The sequence below is a fragment of the Pelophylax lessonae genome, assembly GCF_965119305.1.
Source record: "Pelophylax lessonae genome assembly, chromosome: 7".
Classification (NCBI taxonomy): domain Eukaryota; kingdom Metazoa; phylum Chordata; class Amphibia; order Anura; family Ranidae; genus Pelophylax; species Pelophylax lessonae.
The window spans coordinates 190,604,860-190,622,310 of NC_138774.1; the positions used below are offsets into that span (position 1 = coordinate 190,604,860).

Here is a 17,451-nt window from a genome sequence, read left to right on the forward strand (position 1 = left end):
TAGCATTCCACTAAACGCTAAATCCAAAAAGTGAAATTCAGCTCCATTCGCAAGTTAAAAAGTTTAAATTACACAAAAATGCTGGGTCTGCAACCACTGGAAGGTCTGCGATTCCTTGTTTAAATATGGACATTGCAGATTTACCATTAGAATCTAAAGGGGAGGCAAGACTTCCCTTTTATTTTGTGCTTGACAAAACATGTAATGTTTGCCAGAAAGAGTTCCAATATCTGAAGCTTATTATAAAATTGGATCGTCAGTTGAAAGAAAAAAAAAATTCTGAGAGTTCCATTCTCAGATGTAAAAACGGTTCACAAAGGATCCAAAAGTCTTTTTAAAATCACATGATCACATCAAAAAAAAAAAAAAAAAAAGAGAAAATGGAATTGGTTAAAGCTAGAAGACTAGGTGTGAGGCTCTAAATTATTTATGTCCCGGCCTGTTTCTCTTCATCTGTCTGCTTCTTCTGTTGCTGAAGCTTGGCGTAACCAACTCCATCACCCCTGTAAAGAAGGAAGATAATTAGTCGCAGGGTTGTTGTGTCACCTCATCACTACACCAATGTGATTGACAGCACAAATAATGCAGGAGCATAGCTGGGAAAGCTGGAGGCAAGAGGTTCTGGTTCTTCAGTGCTGGGATCCTTCGACATAGGAAGGTTTGGTCTTCAACACAAAGGATCCCAGCAACCCCATATACAGTGGTCAGTACATGGGTGATGGGGCAGGTTTGTATCAGAGTTGGGGGGGGGGGGGGGGGAGTGTTAGTGAGTGGGTTACAGAGAGGGTTAAGGTTATGGGGTTCATAGGGTTGGGCATCTCTCTGCACCAAGACCTCTTTGGCAAAAACTACCAGCATATATCTTCCAGTTGTGAAAGCGAACATACGCAGTGATGGCGAACCTTGGCACCCCAGATATTTTGAAAAAAAGAGAGAAAAGCGCTCTAAGTGCAGACAATATTTATTATTAGATAAGGCATAAAATGTAGCAACTCACTAGAAGCCACATTATACAGGCAGTGTAAATTCAAAGATTGTAGGTTTTTCCTCTGGAGGGTGCCGTCTATCCGTACATGAAGCAGTCTATGGCTCAGCGGTCCACCTCTCCCTAATTTACCCTTCATATGCTGGCGGTTTTAGCGCTCTTACATAGTCGTGTTTTTTTTTTTTCCCCAGATATTTTGGGACTACATTTCCCATGATGCTCATTCATGCTACAGTGTAGTTGAGCAGCATGGGAAATGTAGTTCCAAAACATCTGGGGTGCCAAGGTCTGCCATCACTGTACTAGGAAAAAGATATTATTACATCAAGAGAGAGAAGTTCATTTCCTTTGGATGGATAGATATGGGAACAATACAATAACAGTATGAGGTTAACTAAAATAGTATTATTTTAGGTTTACAAAAAAGGTGTCATGTGGTTGGTGCCCATAAAAATACCACTTACTTAGGCAGTACCCATTGGGGAAGTGTGCAATCATTATTTGGATTTGTAACAGCTGTGACAGTTGGAAAAATGAGGAATTCTGTTAGAGATCTCTTACCATTGGAGCCTCCAGAGATAAAAGAAGCTGGCAAGTGACTGAACTTAAAGTGGAGTTCCACCCAAAAGTGGAACTTCTGCTGATCTACTTCCTCCCCCCCCCCCCCCGTGAAACATTTGGTACCTTTCAGGGGGGAGGGGGTAACGGTACCTGTTTTAAGACATGTACCCTTCCCCACTTCCAGGAGATGGCAGCGAGGTGCCGTCCCATGGAAGTTGGGCCCCCTCCTCCTGCCCCTGCTGCTGGGCCAATTAGAAAGAGCATGCACAGTAGGGTACCGGCTGTGAAGGCAAAAGGCTTCACTGCGGATTTCTCTAATGACGAATGGCGGGGACAGCATCTGAACAGCCAATATGAAAATTTGTGGTGTATTAAAAGTCAGCAGCTACAGTATTTGTAGCTGCTGACTTTTAATTTTTTTTCCCCCCCAAGCGGAACGCCTCTTTAAAGCGGAGTTCCACCCTAAATTGGAATTTCCGGGAGACCTGGCTGCGGCTAGATGCGCCAAGGTCCCCCGGAAGTTCGGCTACCTTCTCCTTCCTTCGCCACCGGGCCATTCACAAAGCGCAGCACGCTTCGCGCATGTGCATTAGGGAATCGGCTGTGAAGCCACAAGGCTTCACTGCTGGTTTCCCTTACAGACAATGGCAGCGGCAGCACCCGAGAGCTGATGGAAATATAGGCTGGGGTGCCAATATCGCTGGATTCCAGGACAGTTACGTTTCCTAATATTAAAAGTCAGCAGCTACAGTATTTGTAGCTGCTGACTTTTCATTTTTTTGTGCGGGGGCTGGAGCTCTTCTTTAAAAAGCAGCCACATGAAGCTAAAATAAGCATCTAAAGATTAATAAACGACTTGTATCCATAACAACTTACTTCTTCCCCAGAGCAGACAGTCCATATAAAACTCCAGTTGCAAAGGCGATAGCGTTACCAAAGAGGGTAGTAATTGTAAAGCTGAGGAAAATGGGAAACAGCGCCATCCTGTGGTAAACAAGGACAAAAGTGAATAAATATAAGAATGGCTGCATATTGATGACATTAGCAGAAGCCTGTAATACCGATTACTAGTAGTTGACAGTAAGCTGTTGATGTCCATTCTGGAGGCATCAAATAAAGTGGATGTAAATTCCTGATTCATGAAATTTGACCTGGGCACATATATCTGTAGTGTTTACCTATCTCTCTTCAAAGCACTAAGTCCGGAGGCATTCTCCTGCTCCGTCAACAGATAAAACCAGGCTGAATTTTTTGTCGGGGTGGGTGCTATAAATAGATTAGCAGAGAGCTGGTCTATTCACAGCACAGCTCTTCCTGTTTCTGCATATGTGGAGAAGGGAGTGTGTGGCTTTCCTCCAAACAGCTGTCTCATGGTGTATGGCCAAACATTTCTCCCACAGGTTAATCAGGAAGAGAAAATTCTAATAGGATGTGCACTTTCTGAACAGTCTAGAAAGCTGAAGACTGCACATATACAAGTAAAACTTATGTAAGAGGATTTGTTTATTCCCTGTGTAAAGTGTGAGGCTGTTCACTTCACTGGGTATATGTGAGGGTTTACATCCACTTTAAGCTTTTCCCAGAACAATACTGTGGCATGTAGCAGAGCAAATAGGGGTCAACAGCAATGGGCTGCTGCATATACACCTTATGCTGTCACCAAGGAGTTAAAGTGGTTGTAAACATTTTTTTTTTTATAAAAATAACAAACATGCCTATACTTACCTGCTCTTACCCTCTTTTTCTGGGGTCCCCCCGCCGGCGCTCCAAGCCCCTTCTCTTCATTGGGTACCCCCATGGAAAGCCACTTTCCTTGGGGGCACCCGTGCGGGCTCGTTTTGGAGTCCCACTGCTGCGTTAATTGACGCAGACAGCGAAACTTGGCCCTGGAGAGAGACAGTGCTTGTGCACATCGCTGGATGGGATCGGACTCAGATAAGAATAAGGGGGGTTTGGGGGGGGGGGGGGGACTGCAGCACAGAAGGTTTTTCACCTTAATGCATAGAATGCAAGAAGGTAAAAAACCTTAAAGAGGAAGTAAACTTCCATGGATCGTTTGAACCCATAAGTAAGCCTATAATAGGGCTTACCTATAGGTACTGTAAATATTTTTACTGTGTATGCTGCCAATGACATCATCAGCGCATGCATCTGAAGGAACGGCTACCTGTGCCATTTCCTTAGAGTCCTGTGCTGTGACTGGCACCTCCCGCGGCTCTGGCCAGTCACATAGCCAGAGTCTGCGGACCCGCAAGGAAGATGGATGCGGCTTCCAGTGGTGACAACGAGGGCTTTGTTTGCAGATAGGTGTCACATAAAGTGCTAGTATGTGATGCATACGAGCACATTACACCTTTACTTTGCAGCATTTACTTCCTCTTTAAGGCTTTAGAACCACTTTAAACTATGACCAGTTAGGGGGCTCAGGGACATAAATTTGTGTGCCCTAGAATACATCGTTGTGGTACCAATTTGCGAGACAGCTGAAATAAATTGCAACTTGAGAAAGGATCACCAGAAACACTTGTTTCAACATCAGTGCTTGGTAAAATGTAAAACCAACATTGATACATTGTATTAGCTGAGCCACTCAAAAACAACTAGTTACCATGTATCATTTTTTTCCTGAAAACTACTTAGAACCCCAAAACATTATATTTCTCTGATGTTCATTGACGGACACAGCTCCTGATCTTCATGACCAATGGGTTATACTGCCCCCTACAAGAGTAGGACACTAGGCAGAAAAAGAATCTGGCTATGCCTATGGGCAGTCCCTCTCTCTGCTATAGTTACTCAGTTTTGTTACAGGCAGTGTCAGAAGAATTACAACTCCATAGGGGGTCGGATGCTGTGTCCATCAATGAACATCAGAGAAATGAATTTTACGGTAGGTCAAAAATCCCATTTTCTCTTTCGTTCATCGACGGACATAGTGCCTGATCTTCATGACCATTGGGACGTCCCAAAGCAGTGTTAAACGTTAGGGGTGGGAACAGCAAAAAAAAATCCCCCAAGGCTAAACAGTAGCCAACCAGGCAACAGGAGCTCAACCAAAAACAACTGGATCCCACCTGAAAAAACAATACACCCTCAAAGAGGGTCAGGTCCCCTAACAGCAGCCTGCACAACCTTGCAGCCAAAAGAAGCATCCGCAGATGCCAACACATCCACTTTATAGAACTTTGTGAAAGTGTGCACCAATGACCAGGTGTCCGCCTTGCAAACCTGCGTTACTGATGCCCGATGACGGAAGGCCCAAGAGGCACTAAGTGCCCAATTAGAGTGCGTCTTGACAGGGAAAGGAGGCACCTAAACCCTGATGGAATAGGCCTGACTAACTGTCTGTCTGATCCATTTGGAAATGGTTGCAAAGTAAGCAGACAACCCTTTCTGAGGCCCATTCGTGAGCACAAATAGGGAGTCTGACTTCCTAAAAGACTCCATAGATGCCAGGTACACCCTTATTGCCCGGACCACATCCAAGGCAATTTCCTTCGGATGTTTTGGCCTGGGACACAGGGAAGGCAACACAATGTCTTCATTCGAATGAAAATCAGAGACAACCTTTGGGGGGGAACGATGGACAAGGGCGAATAACCACCTTACCTCTGTGAATCACCAAGTAAGTTGAATGACAGGATAACGTCGCCAGTTCCGACACCCTGCGAGCAGAGATGATAGACACCAAAAAAAGGCACCTTCTGAGACAGCGTAAGCAAGGGAATCTCCTGAAGATTCTCAAAGGGAGGTTTTTGGAGGACCGAAAGCACCAAATTGAGGTCCCAAGGCAGCAACGGAGACCCCACTGGAGGAACCAAATGTCGGACCACCTGAAGAAAGGTACGCACCAAGGAGCGTGTGGCCAAGGGTTGTTGGAAGAAGACTGCAAAAGCCGACCCCTGGCCCTTGATGGTACTCAAGGCCAATTTATGTTCAACCCCCGTTAAAGGAAGGTCAAGATCAGAGAAGGAGGGAAGATGAACTTCAAGAGACTCACACCACGCAATGTATGTCTTTCACGTACAATGGTAGATCTTCCTAGAAGTAGATTTCCTAGCTTTTAACAGCGTTGGAATCACCGACTCTATAAACCTCTATCCATCAGCACATGGCATTCAACAGCCAAGCCATCAAAGCCAGCGACTGTAAGGCAGGATGTAAGGAGGAAGCTTCCAAGGAACGTCGGCGACCAGCTGCATCAGATCAGCAGACCAAGCCCCGCGAGGCCAGTCTGGAGACACTAAGATGACCGGAACCCCTTCTGCCTCGATCCTGCGTAGAAGTCTTGGCAGAAGCTTGAGAGGAGGGAAGGCGCAAATCAGACGATACTGACCCCGCGAGGGCCACCAGCGCGTCTGTGGTGTCCACCAGAGGATCCCATGACCGAGCCACAAACCTCTGCACCTTTCTGACGACAACAGATCCACCTCAGGGATGCCCCACCGGAGACACAACTGATGAAACACCTCCGGATGAAGGGACCACCCCCATTGGTCCAACGCCTGCCAAGTGAGGTAATCCGCCTGCCAGTTTTTCACCCCAGGAATGTGTACGGCGGAGAGGGCTGGAACGAACCGTTCTGCCCACCTCAGAATGCCGGCTAACTCCACAGCCGCCAGGACACTTTTTGCGCCTCCTTTGTGAATGACATAAGCCACGACCATGGCATTGTCCAATTGAATGCACACTGGACATCCCTGAAGACGATCCAGTCTGATCGCTCGGAGTTCCAAGACATTGATCAGTAGTCTGGACTATTCCTGTGTCCAGATCCCCTGAGCAGAATTTTTGCCGAGGATGCCTTACCAGCCGGACAGGCTGGCATCCGTGGTGACCACTGTCCAATACAAGTGGAGGATTTGCCCAGCTGGAGAACGAAGCCACCATATCAGGGACTCCTTTGTTCCCCAGCTCAGCCGGATCTGATTTTCCAGAGACTGCAGAGTCTTGTCCCATGTGGCCGAAATCTCCCTTTGCAGGGACCTCGACCTGTGCAGACGGAAACGCCTTGATGGTAGACTCCTTATGTGCAAACCTGGAGGGATGACCATCTGCTGGACAGTAGGAAATGAATTGCAGCCTGCAGTTTATGGAATTTGTCCAGAGGAAGGAGCACTCTGGCTAGGGCCGAGTCCAAAGTCAGACCCAGATAGTCCAGCTTTGTGGAAAGAACCAGATCAGACTTCAGAAAATTCAGAATCCAGCCGAACTCCCTCAGAGTTCTTATGGGGATTTCCAGGTTTTTCACCAGAGCAGTAGGAGACTCCGTTGGCAGAAGAAAGTTGTCCAAATAGCCCAGTACCGCGATCCCCTGTTGGCGGAACAATGCTCTTTTGTGAAGACTCGAGGAGCAGAGGCGAGATCAAAGGGTAACGACACAAACTGATAATGCTCCGCTCCTCTGACAAAGCTGAGGAAGCACTGGTGACTGGCATATATTGGAATGTGAAGGTAAACATCCTTGATTTCGATAGAGGAAAGAAAATCCCAGATGCAGGGATGCCACCACTGTGCGAATGGACTCCATCCTGAACTTCTGCACCCGCACAAAGCAGTTCAGCGCCTTGAGGTCCAGGATTGGATGCATCTTGCCTTCCTTCCTGGGAACTGTAAAACAGGTTTGAGTAGAAACCCTGAAAACGTTCCTAAGTCGGAACCGGGACAATCACCCTGTGAAGCAACAGGTCTTGTACTGCCCCAAACAGACCCTGTAAGCGATCTGGGGACAGGCGCAAGTTAGAAGGAAAGAACCTTGCCAGGGCAAAGCGCAAAACTCGATCTTGTAGCCAGACCAAATCACTTTGTGGACCCACTTGTCTTTTCCCTGGGAAGTCCACGGGCCGGAAACCAGCGACAACGTTCCCCCACCCCCGATACGGGTAAGAGCGCACCTTCATGCTAAAGGAGCCTTGTCTGCGGGTCTGGAAAAGCCCACTCTCGGCTTGCCAGACCAGGATTGTCTGGATCCTCCAGGGTAGGCCCTGAAAAGCTTTGAGCTCTTGTCAGTCGACCCTGAGGGACGAAAAAACCTCTTATGAGTCGAGAAGGAGGGCCCACGTCTACGACAAGGTTCCTTGCCCTTAGTAGCCTGTGGAAGAAAAGTACTCTTTCCCACTGTGAGACCTTTAATGAGGTCATCGAGGTAGCCCCAAACAAGCGATCCCTTTGAAAGAGGAGATCAGTCAAGGTCCGCAGATCAGCATTTAAGCCAAAAGACATGTCGAAGGACCACTGCCGAAACAGAGAGCCGAGCCACTAAGGAAGCCACATCTAAAGAGACATCACAGATAAACTGCAGCCCCTGGACCAGCTGGTCCACCAGCTCAGCAAAGGCAGAGGGGAGCTGTTCTCCCTCCAGGTCACGGCATAAAAGCTTAGCCCACTCAGTTCAAGTTTGCGACACCAGGGCAATGGTGAATACCTGCCTCAGTGCCGAACCAGCCAGAGTCTACATATTGCGGGCCACAGCCTCCGACTTCCTCTCAGCTGGATCCTTAAAGGCCGGGCACTCTTCAACCGGAATAATGGTTGCCTTGTTCAACCTGAAAATATAGGCAGGGCGCAGGTTCCCTTTGCCATTCACAATCCTTTTGCCGCTCTAGATGGCTTGCGAGTGCCAAAGGGAACCTGCACCTCCATCGCAGCTGCATCATCCATGTTCAAAGTCTCATGCACAGACACAATCAGTGCTTCCACCAGCGCCTTTTACTGTGCAGTTGCAGATGTGGAGGAATCATCCTCACTATCCGAGGACTCCGGGCACGTGGTCGCAGACCCCAGCAGGGTTACCCACATCCACGGTGGACCAGATGAGACAGAGGAACGCGGGGGGGGGGGGGCTTTTTGCAAGCCCATTGCCCAAAAGCCACCTCCACCCGGGACACAAAAGGACTCCAGGACCACCGTCAGTGCATCGATGGATGGTTGGGACCTGTAGAAACAAGCACCTGCAGCCACCTGGATAATCAGCACCAGGGGATGAGGAGGGGCTCCCACCGCCGAAATCACCGCCCACAGGGCTCCACTGTCATGGCCGCCATTTTTAATGGAAGACCACCGCAAAATGCAGGACTACAGAAACATGGCAGCCTTGCATAGAAACACACAGGCTACAGCAAAATGGCGGTCCTGTGCGGCACCACAAGGCTCCCAGGAGGAATCCCTAGGCCCAGGTAGGAGCCCCCAGCCCCCACCAGGTACAACCCCCCCCGTAACAGCCGATCGTACAGGCGCCAGCGCCCCCCCCCCCCCTGGCCCCCATCGCCAGCATAGCGCCCTGCCCCCACCACCAGATGAAGGGGGGTGCCTGATGGGAAGAAGAGGAACTCAGGGGTTTGACCGTCCCAAGGAGAGGCCCACGTCCACCCCAAAACCCTCCAGGGGGGGGGGGGGGGACAGCTACTCACCATACCAGGAACCAGGCGGCGCTCCAGACAGAACCTCCTCTCCATCTAAATGGGGGGCTTTTGGCCAGGAGGAACGCTGCGACTCGGGCCAAGACCTCGCTATGTATTTAACTCGCAGGCCAGCCTCCATCCGGTGCGGCTAATTTGCGGACCAGACTTGGGTGACCACTGGATCTAGATTATCCAGCCCGTCGCCAGTCCGGCAGTTGATTGCAGATCTCACAGAAAAAAAAAAAAAAAACAGGATAAAAATTTCTATCTAAAATGAAAAAAAATTGCCAGGACCAGAGATCCCAGCAAGGAACTAGGTCCTTACTTCTAACTACGCAGAAAAAGAGCAACTATAGCAGAGAGAGGGAGAATACCCCCTGGGACTGCCCATAGGTGTAGCCAGATTATTTTTCTGCCTAGAGTCCTACTCCTGTAGGGGGCAGTATAACCCAATGGTCATGACGATCAGGAGCCGTGTCCGTTATAAACGAAAGAGAAATTATTATTTGCGTAGCAGTTTTTCAAACGCAATATTTTTGGGTAAAGAATACAATTTTAGGAGTTTTAACTTGCAAAAGAAAATATAATACCCAATTGTTTGGTAAAAAATAAAAGATGATGTTACGCCCAGTAAATAGATACCCAACATGTCACGCTATAAAATTATGTATGCCAGTGGAACAGCCCAAATGTCCAAAGGCGATGCTTTCAAAGCCTTTACAGGTTACCAGTTTAGAGTTACATAGGAGGTCTGGTGCTAGAAACGTTGCTCTCACTATACCTTTTGCGGTGATACCTCATGTGCGTGGTGCAAACACCGTTAACATATGCGTGCGTCACCTACGTATGTGTTTGCCTTTGTTTGCAAGCATGGGGGGTGGGGGGACAGGGGCGCTTTCATTTTTTTTTATTTGTACACTGTTTCTTTCCAAAAAGCCTTTTGATCACTTTTAGACCCCAGATGTCCATTAGACCCCAAGTTTCTCTTTACCCTTACAAGTATCTGATCACACCAAGATCGATGTGTTCGGATGCTTTGCCTATTTAAAAATGGTGCTATGTGCACCCAGGAAACCAGAAGTGATAAAAATGCTTGTCGCATCTGGTTTCCTATACCATAGAGATCATTGGAGACCTTCTGGTCCTCAACAATGTCTATGGTCAGCCAGCGAAACCACCAGCTGCAATCCTGTGTTCTCCCATAACAAGAGACAGCCAAGGAAGGCGGGACCCCCTCCCGCTGCCTGTAAAAGCAATCTAGCAGCTAATTAGCCACTAGGATCACTTTTCCAAAAAAAGAAAAAGAATCATCAGTTGAAAATAAAGTTACTAGGATGATACCTCCTGGTACAGCCACTGCAACTCAGAGACGTACATGGACTTCTTTGGGTGGCAAGTGCTTATACAGAGGTTACTGAAAGCAGTATAAATGAACTATCAGAATTGTTTTTACACTGTCTTCTCCTAGGACAAAAGTACAATACATGTAGTAGTTTGCCCCAGGTTGCTAGGTGCTTCCTAACTCCTGTTGTGGCCAGTCGGACAACAGCTAAAACTAGAGTAAAACTGGCAATTTTGTTGTATCTATGTACTTATGTTACATGTTCATTATATTGGCAGAACATTTTGTTTCTGCCTTTGGTTATGTACTTTATAAAATCTTACAAAAAAAAAAACCTCAATTTCACCAGATTTAAAAATGATTGTAGGTCAAACTGGTAAAAAAGGTGCTTTATTTCTACTTTTTCCCCTTAAAGTTTCAAGAAAAAAACAATGCCTGCACAGAGTATCCTGCTTGTCTACTGGACAGAATGATTGATCAGACTCTCAGACTACCCAGGTTTTAGTAAATCTAGGTAATATTATAGATTGTATGCATAACACATTTCAGTACTTATCTCTGGTTTCGTACCCGCAATAAAACAGGGCCTTCTGCCAAGGCCGCAATCGGTCGGCTTTGTTGGAGACAGTATTTGCGAATTCGATGAACTGGCAGCAAAATGGAGCCTCGCAGAGAAACAGAACAAGTGCATTCACCCTGCAGGGGGGTCAAATAAAATAAATTACTGTCAGATGTATATAAAATTGTCTTTATAGAACAGAATATAAAATACAAATGTCACAAAGTATGTATAGGTGTATATTTGGGAAAGATATTCTCCCACACACAGACCACCTATTGTCCACTATGCTCAGTTAAAATACTGAAAACTGCCACCAGGTAGCCTCCTATGGTCTAAAATGATGGCTGACAAAGCCTGCCCACCAAAGGGGCTTTAAATGTGGAATCTCAGCAGTGAGGAATTTTACTTGCATGTTAATGTCATCAGGAGCTCTTAGTCTAGGTCCACACTTGTGCGGGCATTTGAATGGGCTGCTATATCTTTGGAAAATGCGGTGGAAACAAGTCCCTAAACCTTTTTTTTTTTTTTTTAAACGTGGCTGCAAAGAACCGCATTGGGCTGAGGCACAAAGTGATTTTGTGCATCTGAAAAGCATGCTGTGTTTTCCAACGCATGGGGGTGCCATTAAGAATTATTATGCCCGCATTCCTGACCTGTACAGATGTGAACCTATACTTACACTTAAAGGTTAAGTTCACCTTTGTAAAAAAAATAAAATAAATGCACATCTTTCTGCAGGTAAAAAAAAAAATGTGCATTTTTTTGTTTTTATTATTTTTTTATTTTTTACTAGGAGCCTGCAAAGCCATGCACCCGCAATCAGCAGATCGAGGGTGCAATGCAGGGCTCTTGAAGGCTGCCAGAGTAAGCTGTCTGCTTGTACCATGTACGGGCAGGCAGATATACACCGATAGGAAGAGACAATGAACTACCTAGAGTGCTCAACAATGCCCTGGTAGCCGACGGCCACAAAGGCTACTGTACTCCCATTCACATACGGTAATTCTGTAGTTCTCCCATTCACAGAATTCTGTATATGAACGACATGGCATTTTTTTTTTAATTGTGACAGCGGGTGCGAGGTGAAGATCCCCCACTCGCAATGGAGGATTGGGAAGGGGGGGGGGGTGCAGGGTCTGCTGCAACAGTAACAGGTTTCACCCTGAATGCAGTAACATGTTACAAAAGGTAAACTTATCCAGAGGCTCAGTTCACATATATGGACTGCAGGAAATGCAGTGAGTCCTGAGCCTTTCCTGCACTGCACTGAAATCGCACTCGGTTCCTGCGATCTGCCACTGGTGTCAATGTTAAATTAAGGACACCACAAAGTGGGTCACAAAACGCAGAGCAATTGCAAAAATCAGATCACATGGGTGTAATGCGGTCTGATTCCAGTGCAGTGATCACATGGGTGTAATATGGTCCAAATCCAGTGCAGCAAAAGAAAGGAAAAAAAAAAAAAAAAAAGAAGGATGCCCGCACCTTTTTTTGTGCAGTGCAAATTGAGCCCATACAAAATGGATGGTCTCAAATTGCATTGAAAAGAATCGCATGTGATTTGAATAGGAATGAGGTGCAATTTCTGCCTGAATCACATACAGTGTCTTGTACCACATATATGTAAACCCAGCCTTAAAGTAATTTGTTTGCACATATTCCGATTGAAGCTACAGAGAAACTACAAGTGTCAGTACACTTTGTTTTTGCTCAGGTACAGTGATTATTATTTGAGCTCCGGGGCCAGCACTGGAAAACCCATCCCATCAACCCAGTGTTTCATGAGCAACAGATGTGAAACATTTTTCCAATTATGCACATTACTTTGTAATCTTTCAAGGGTCTACAGCCAAAAGTTTTCCTTATAAGTTTTGAATGTAAGGAATTACTAGAATTTCAGTTTTTTTTTTTTTTTTTTTTTTTTGCTGTGCTCCCAGTGGGGAGATTATGCTTCACTCCCTGTCCCAGGGACACAACAGGAAGTAAGAGAAAATGTATCCAAAGTGAAATGCCCTTTTTGTCACCTGAACAGGTGCCCCCACTGGTAGATCTCCCCTTATCTCCTTTTCTGGTAAAAACTATAACATTTTGGATTTCCCATCGCTTTTTGTTAAGCATACAGTGGTAACCCGGACAAATAGAAAGTGTGAATCTTCCCAGTATAAATAAATTCCTCCAAAAAACATGAAATTTGGGTTGCAGTTAAATGGCTGTAGACAGATGGGTGTGAGGTTCGTAGGTGGACAGGAAGAAAATGCTCAGGGTGGGTGTTACCAGTGTGGCGATGGTGCTGGTTATCCAGAGGACAGATGGGGGGGGGGGGGGGGGCAGTTGCATAGAGTCAATATATAGCATAGGGAGAGCGTACTGGCATATGGAGAATAAAAATGAATGCACTCGCAATCATATCAGATTATACTACTGTTCGCATAGATGTGAGGCTATCTGCAGGTAAAGAGCCATGCGGTTTCCACTATGGTGATCAGGTACAGTAGAAAGACATGAGCATGTATCCCTTCATAAAGGCAGATCGATATCAAAAGAATATTGACTCCGCACAGCAATACACATAGATCTATACCGGCAAACAGATCCGCGCATCGAGTATTCGCCGGCAGAGATGTCTATGTAGAGCGAACGCGTCTACACATCTAAGGGAAGGTTTTCACTGTCAGTAGTCTTTCCTCAATGCCGGTTCGCCCGTAAACACTCTGATGAGCGTATTGCAAGCAAACCGACAACAGGAGCCATAATGACAGTCTAAATAAAACACATCCTGGAAAATGTCCACACTAATCCAAATAAAATTTCCACAACAGTGTTACGTTTTTCAACTCTGAATGGCAAGATGTCTGCAGAACTTCAGCTTTTGGATAGTGTTATCCCCCCTCCTTATGCTATACACCCATACAGTACAAGTAGGGGTGCAGATTACAGGCAGAGGTGAAAGCATAAAGGCCTACTGGTCAGTTCTGGCACATACTCACATCATAAAGACGCCAGCTGCAATATTCAGTGGATTGATGGTGACGCAGTTCCATAGGCCCCCCACAGCACATGCTGCAACACAAGAAAATATACAAACATATCAATTGCAATTCTAAGCAGCATGCCAACTCTTACTTATCTTCAGAACACCCCCAAAGACATAAATTCCTTTGCGTCTATCCCGACCCTCCACAATAAGCAGAATTTCATTACTACCCCGGGACGCATTTATACTTCAGAAGTCTGAACAAGGAGCCATCAAACCTTTTTCCAGGCTGATAATTTTACTGCCCTACCTTACCATATCACATGGACTACCTCTTTAACAAAAAGCTGAAACACCTCAATTTTCTCTGCACAAAACTGCCTTGATTAACCCTTTCCTGGTGGCTGTATGCAGACATGTGGCAGCACAGCAGTGGACTTTAATACCAGGATTCCACATATATAAAAGTATAGATGGTGCCGCTGTCTTGTGCTAGGAGCACACTTACTTAATGCCCCCCAGGCAGCAATATGCACAAGCTGGTCAATGCTTTGAATCATGAGCTGGTAGGATGGGCTCCCAACCATGTGATGGCGGTGATGGCCAATAACAGTGATCACATGATCGAGAGCCTGCCTACCAGACTTCAGTGTCAAGATCCCCTTAAAAGGCAGAAAGGTGTTAAGAAGAATCTAAACTGAATCTATGTAATAAATAAAACCTCAATATTATGTCAACCACCTATGCCTTTAATAGGGTAGTAAAGGCAGAAGGTTTTTCCATGCATTAAGATAAAAAAGCCTTCTGTGTGCAGCAGCCCCCTTCAGCCCCATCTTTATCCAGCGATGTTGCAGGAGTGTCTCAGCTGCCTGGGACTTACCTCGTCATTGGCTGAGACAGCAGCATGGCATGATTGACTCCTGCTGCTGTCAATCAAAATCATTTATTTAGCAAATCAGGAGAGAGAAGGGGGTGGGGGCGGGTCGCGGCTCCGTGTCTGAATGGATACAGGGAGCTGTGACTCGGCTCGGGTTCCCCCACAGCAAGCTGCTTGCTGTGGGGGAACTTAACGGGAGGGAGAGGCCAGGAGAGCTGAAGAGGGACCCGAGAAGAGGAGGATGTGGGCTGCTCTGTGCAAAACCAACTGCATAGAGCAGGTAAGTATAACATGTTTTTTTTTTTAAATTAACGAACACACTTTACACTCACTTTAATCAGGACAAGACAAAAAAACAACTCCCTTTCATGACATAACTGAACAGATCTGAACCAACTCTATGGTCATTGACGATGTCCTACATCTAAGTGGAAAAGGAAAAATTGAAGTACAAAGTTGCCCCTATGCAAAAATTGATCTCAGGTGTTACCTGTGGAATCTTCCCTTCACCAAATGGTTATAAAAACAAACTCACCAAAACTGATTACTGTCTATGTTATAGGACAGCAATCATGTGTTAGGATATGAATGCATTTCCTCTCTGATCATCTCTGTTGAACCGTCCAATACAGTGTTACTCCCACACATTAAGATGAAGCCATCAAGGAATTTTCAATCAGTCAAGCAGGATAAGTCATCAGACATGAGAAGAGAATAAATTCTCATAGTGTAGTCATTTATTTAACCAAAACGTAGTATAACAATAAAACCAAATCAAGATAAAATCACAGACTCACATAAACTAAACACCAGTCAATGTGCAGGAAACTGGCGGTAAGTACATTAAGGAAGGTCCATAGAGTTCATGAAAATTGTATGATGAAACACCACACACTATCTGCGGGTGCCGCCAAGCTAAACCTAGAATGGCGGCTGGACCTCAGACATACAGTATCTAACAAAAGTGAGGACACCCCTCACATTTTTGTAATTATTTTATTATATATTTTCATGTGACAACACTGAAGAAATGGCACTTTGCTACAATGTAAAGTAGTGAGTGTACAGCTTGTATAACAGTGTAAATTTGCTGTCCCCTCAAAATAACTTAACGCACAGCCATAAATAATGTCTAAGCCGCTTGCAACAAAAGTGAAATGTCCAAGTTGGGCCCAAAGTGTCAATATGTTGTGTGGCCACCATTATTTTCCAGCACTGCCTTAACCCTCTTGGGCATGGAGATCACCAGAGCTTCACAGGTTGCCACTGGAGTCCTCTTCCACTCCTCCACAAAGACATCACGGAGCTTGTGGATGTTAAAGACCTTGCGCTCCTCCACCTTCCGTTTGAGGATGCCCCACAGACGCTCAATAGGGTTTAGGTCTAGAGACATGCTTGGCCAGTCCATCACCTTTACCCTCAGCTTCTTTAGCAAGGCAGTGGTTGCCTTGGAGGTGTATTTGGGGTCGTTCTGTTTGAATACTGCCCTGCTGCCCAGTCTCTGAAGGGAGGGGATCATGCTCTATTTCAGTATGTCACAGTACACATTGGCATTCATGGTTCCCTCAATGAACTGTAGCTCCCCAGTGCCGGCAGCACTCATGCAGCCCCAGACCATGACACTCCCACCACCATGCTTGACTGTAGGCAAGACACACTTTTCTTTATACTCCTCACCTGGTTGCCGCCACACGCTTGACACCACTTGAACCAAATAATTTTATCTTTGTTACATCAGACCACAGGACACGGTTCCAGTAATCCATGTCCTTAGTCTGCTTGTCTTCAGCAAACTGTTTGCAGGCTTTCTTGTGCATCATCCTTAGAAGAGGCTTCCTTCTGGGTCGACAGCCATGCAGACCAATTTGATGCAGTGTGCGGTACATGGTCTGAGCACTGACGGGCTGACCTCCCACCCCTTCAACTTCTGCAGCAATGCTGGCAGCACTCCTACGTCTATTTCCCCAAGGCAATCTCAGGATATGACTCTGAGCGCATGCACTCAATTTCTTTGGTCGACCATGGCAAGGCCTGTTCTGAGTGGAACCTGTCCTGTTAAACTGCTGTATGGTCTTGGCCACCGTGCTGCAGCCCAGTTTCAGGGTCTTGTCAATCTTCTTATAGCTTAGGCCATCTTTATGTAGAGCAACCATTCTTTTTTCAGATCTTCAGAGAGGTGTTTGCCATGAGGTGCCATGTTGAACTTCCAATGACCAGTATGAGAGTATGAGAGTGTGAGAGCAATAACACCAAATTTAGCACACCTGCTTCCCATTCACACCTGAGACCTTGTAACACTAATGAGTCACATGACACCGGAGAGGGAAAATGGCTAATTTTGGTGTACTCACTTTTGTTGCCAGCAGTTTAGACATTAATGGCTGTGTGTTGAGGGGACAACAAATTTACACTGGTTTACAAGTTGTACACTCACTACTTTACATTGTAGCAGGGTGTCATTTCTTCAGTGTTGTCAAATGAAAAGATATTATAAAATATTTACATAAATGTGAGGGGTGTACTCACTTTTGTGAGATACTGTATATCCCAACTCAACATCTGTTTCACTCCACGCGCATCATCAGGAGCTTAGAGAATATAGCCTGTTATGTCCGATATATATGCAGCCCTCACGTTGCACTAGATTTTGCTGATTGGGGACATCGTAAGCGGCGGAACGTCACTTCCAGTTTCCTCGCCATATTAATGGAGTATATGAAGTCTTCCTCTAGGAGGTCATTTCCGGTGTC

General features: G+C 46.0%; 1 protein-coding gene across 2 annotated transcripts in view; it reads right to left on the minus strand.

The window, feature by feature from the left end:
* Positions 1 to 363: 363 nt before the first annotated feature.
* The window catches only part of CACFD1 (calcium channel flower domain containing 1), a 25,962-nt gene continuing 8,874 nt past the window's right edge, over positions 364 to 17,451 (minus strand). The window contains exons 2-5 of one of the 2 annotated variants that reach the window (XM_082264698.1): positions 13,838 to 13,910; positions 10,859 to 10,984; positions 2,423 to 2,530; positions 364 to 503 (exon numbers count right to left, since the gene is read on the minus strand). In XM_082264698.1, the coding sequence (XP_082120824.1) occupies positions 428 to 503; positions 2,423 to 2,530; positions 10,859 to 10,984; positions 13,838 to 13,910 (383 nt within the window). In that variant the 3' untranslated portion in view covers positions 364 to 427. Of the gene's footprint in view, positions 504 to 1,454; positions 1,502 to 2,422; positions 2,531 to 10,858; positions 10,985 to 13,837; positions 13,911 to 17,451 lie in introns of those variants that run through there. The other variant, XM_082264699.1, reaches the window with a different exon arrangement.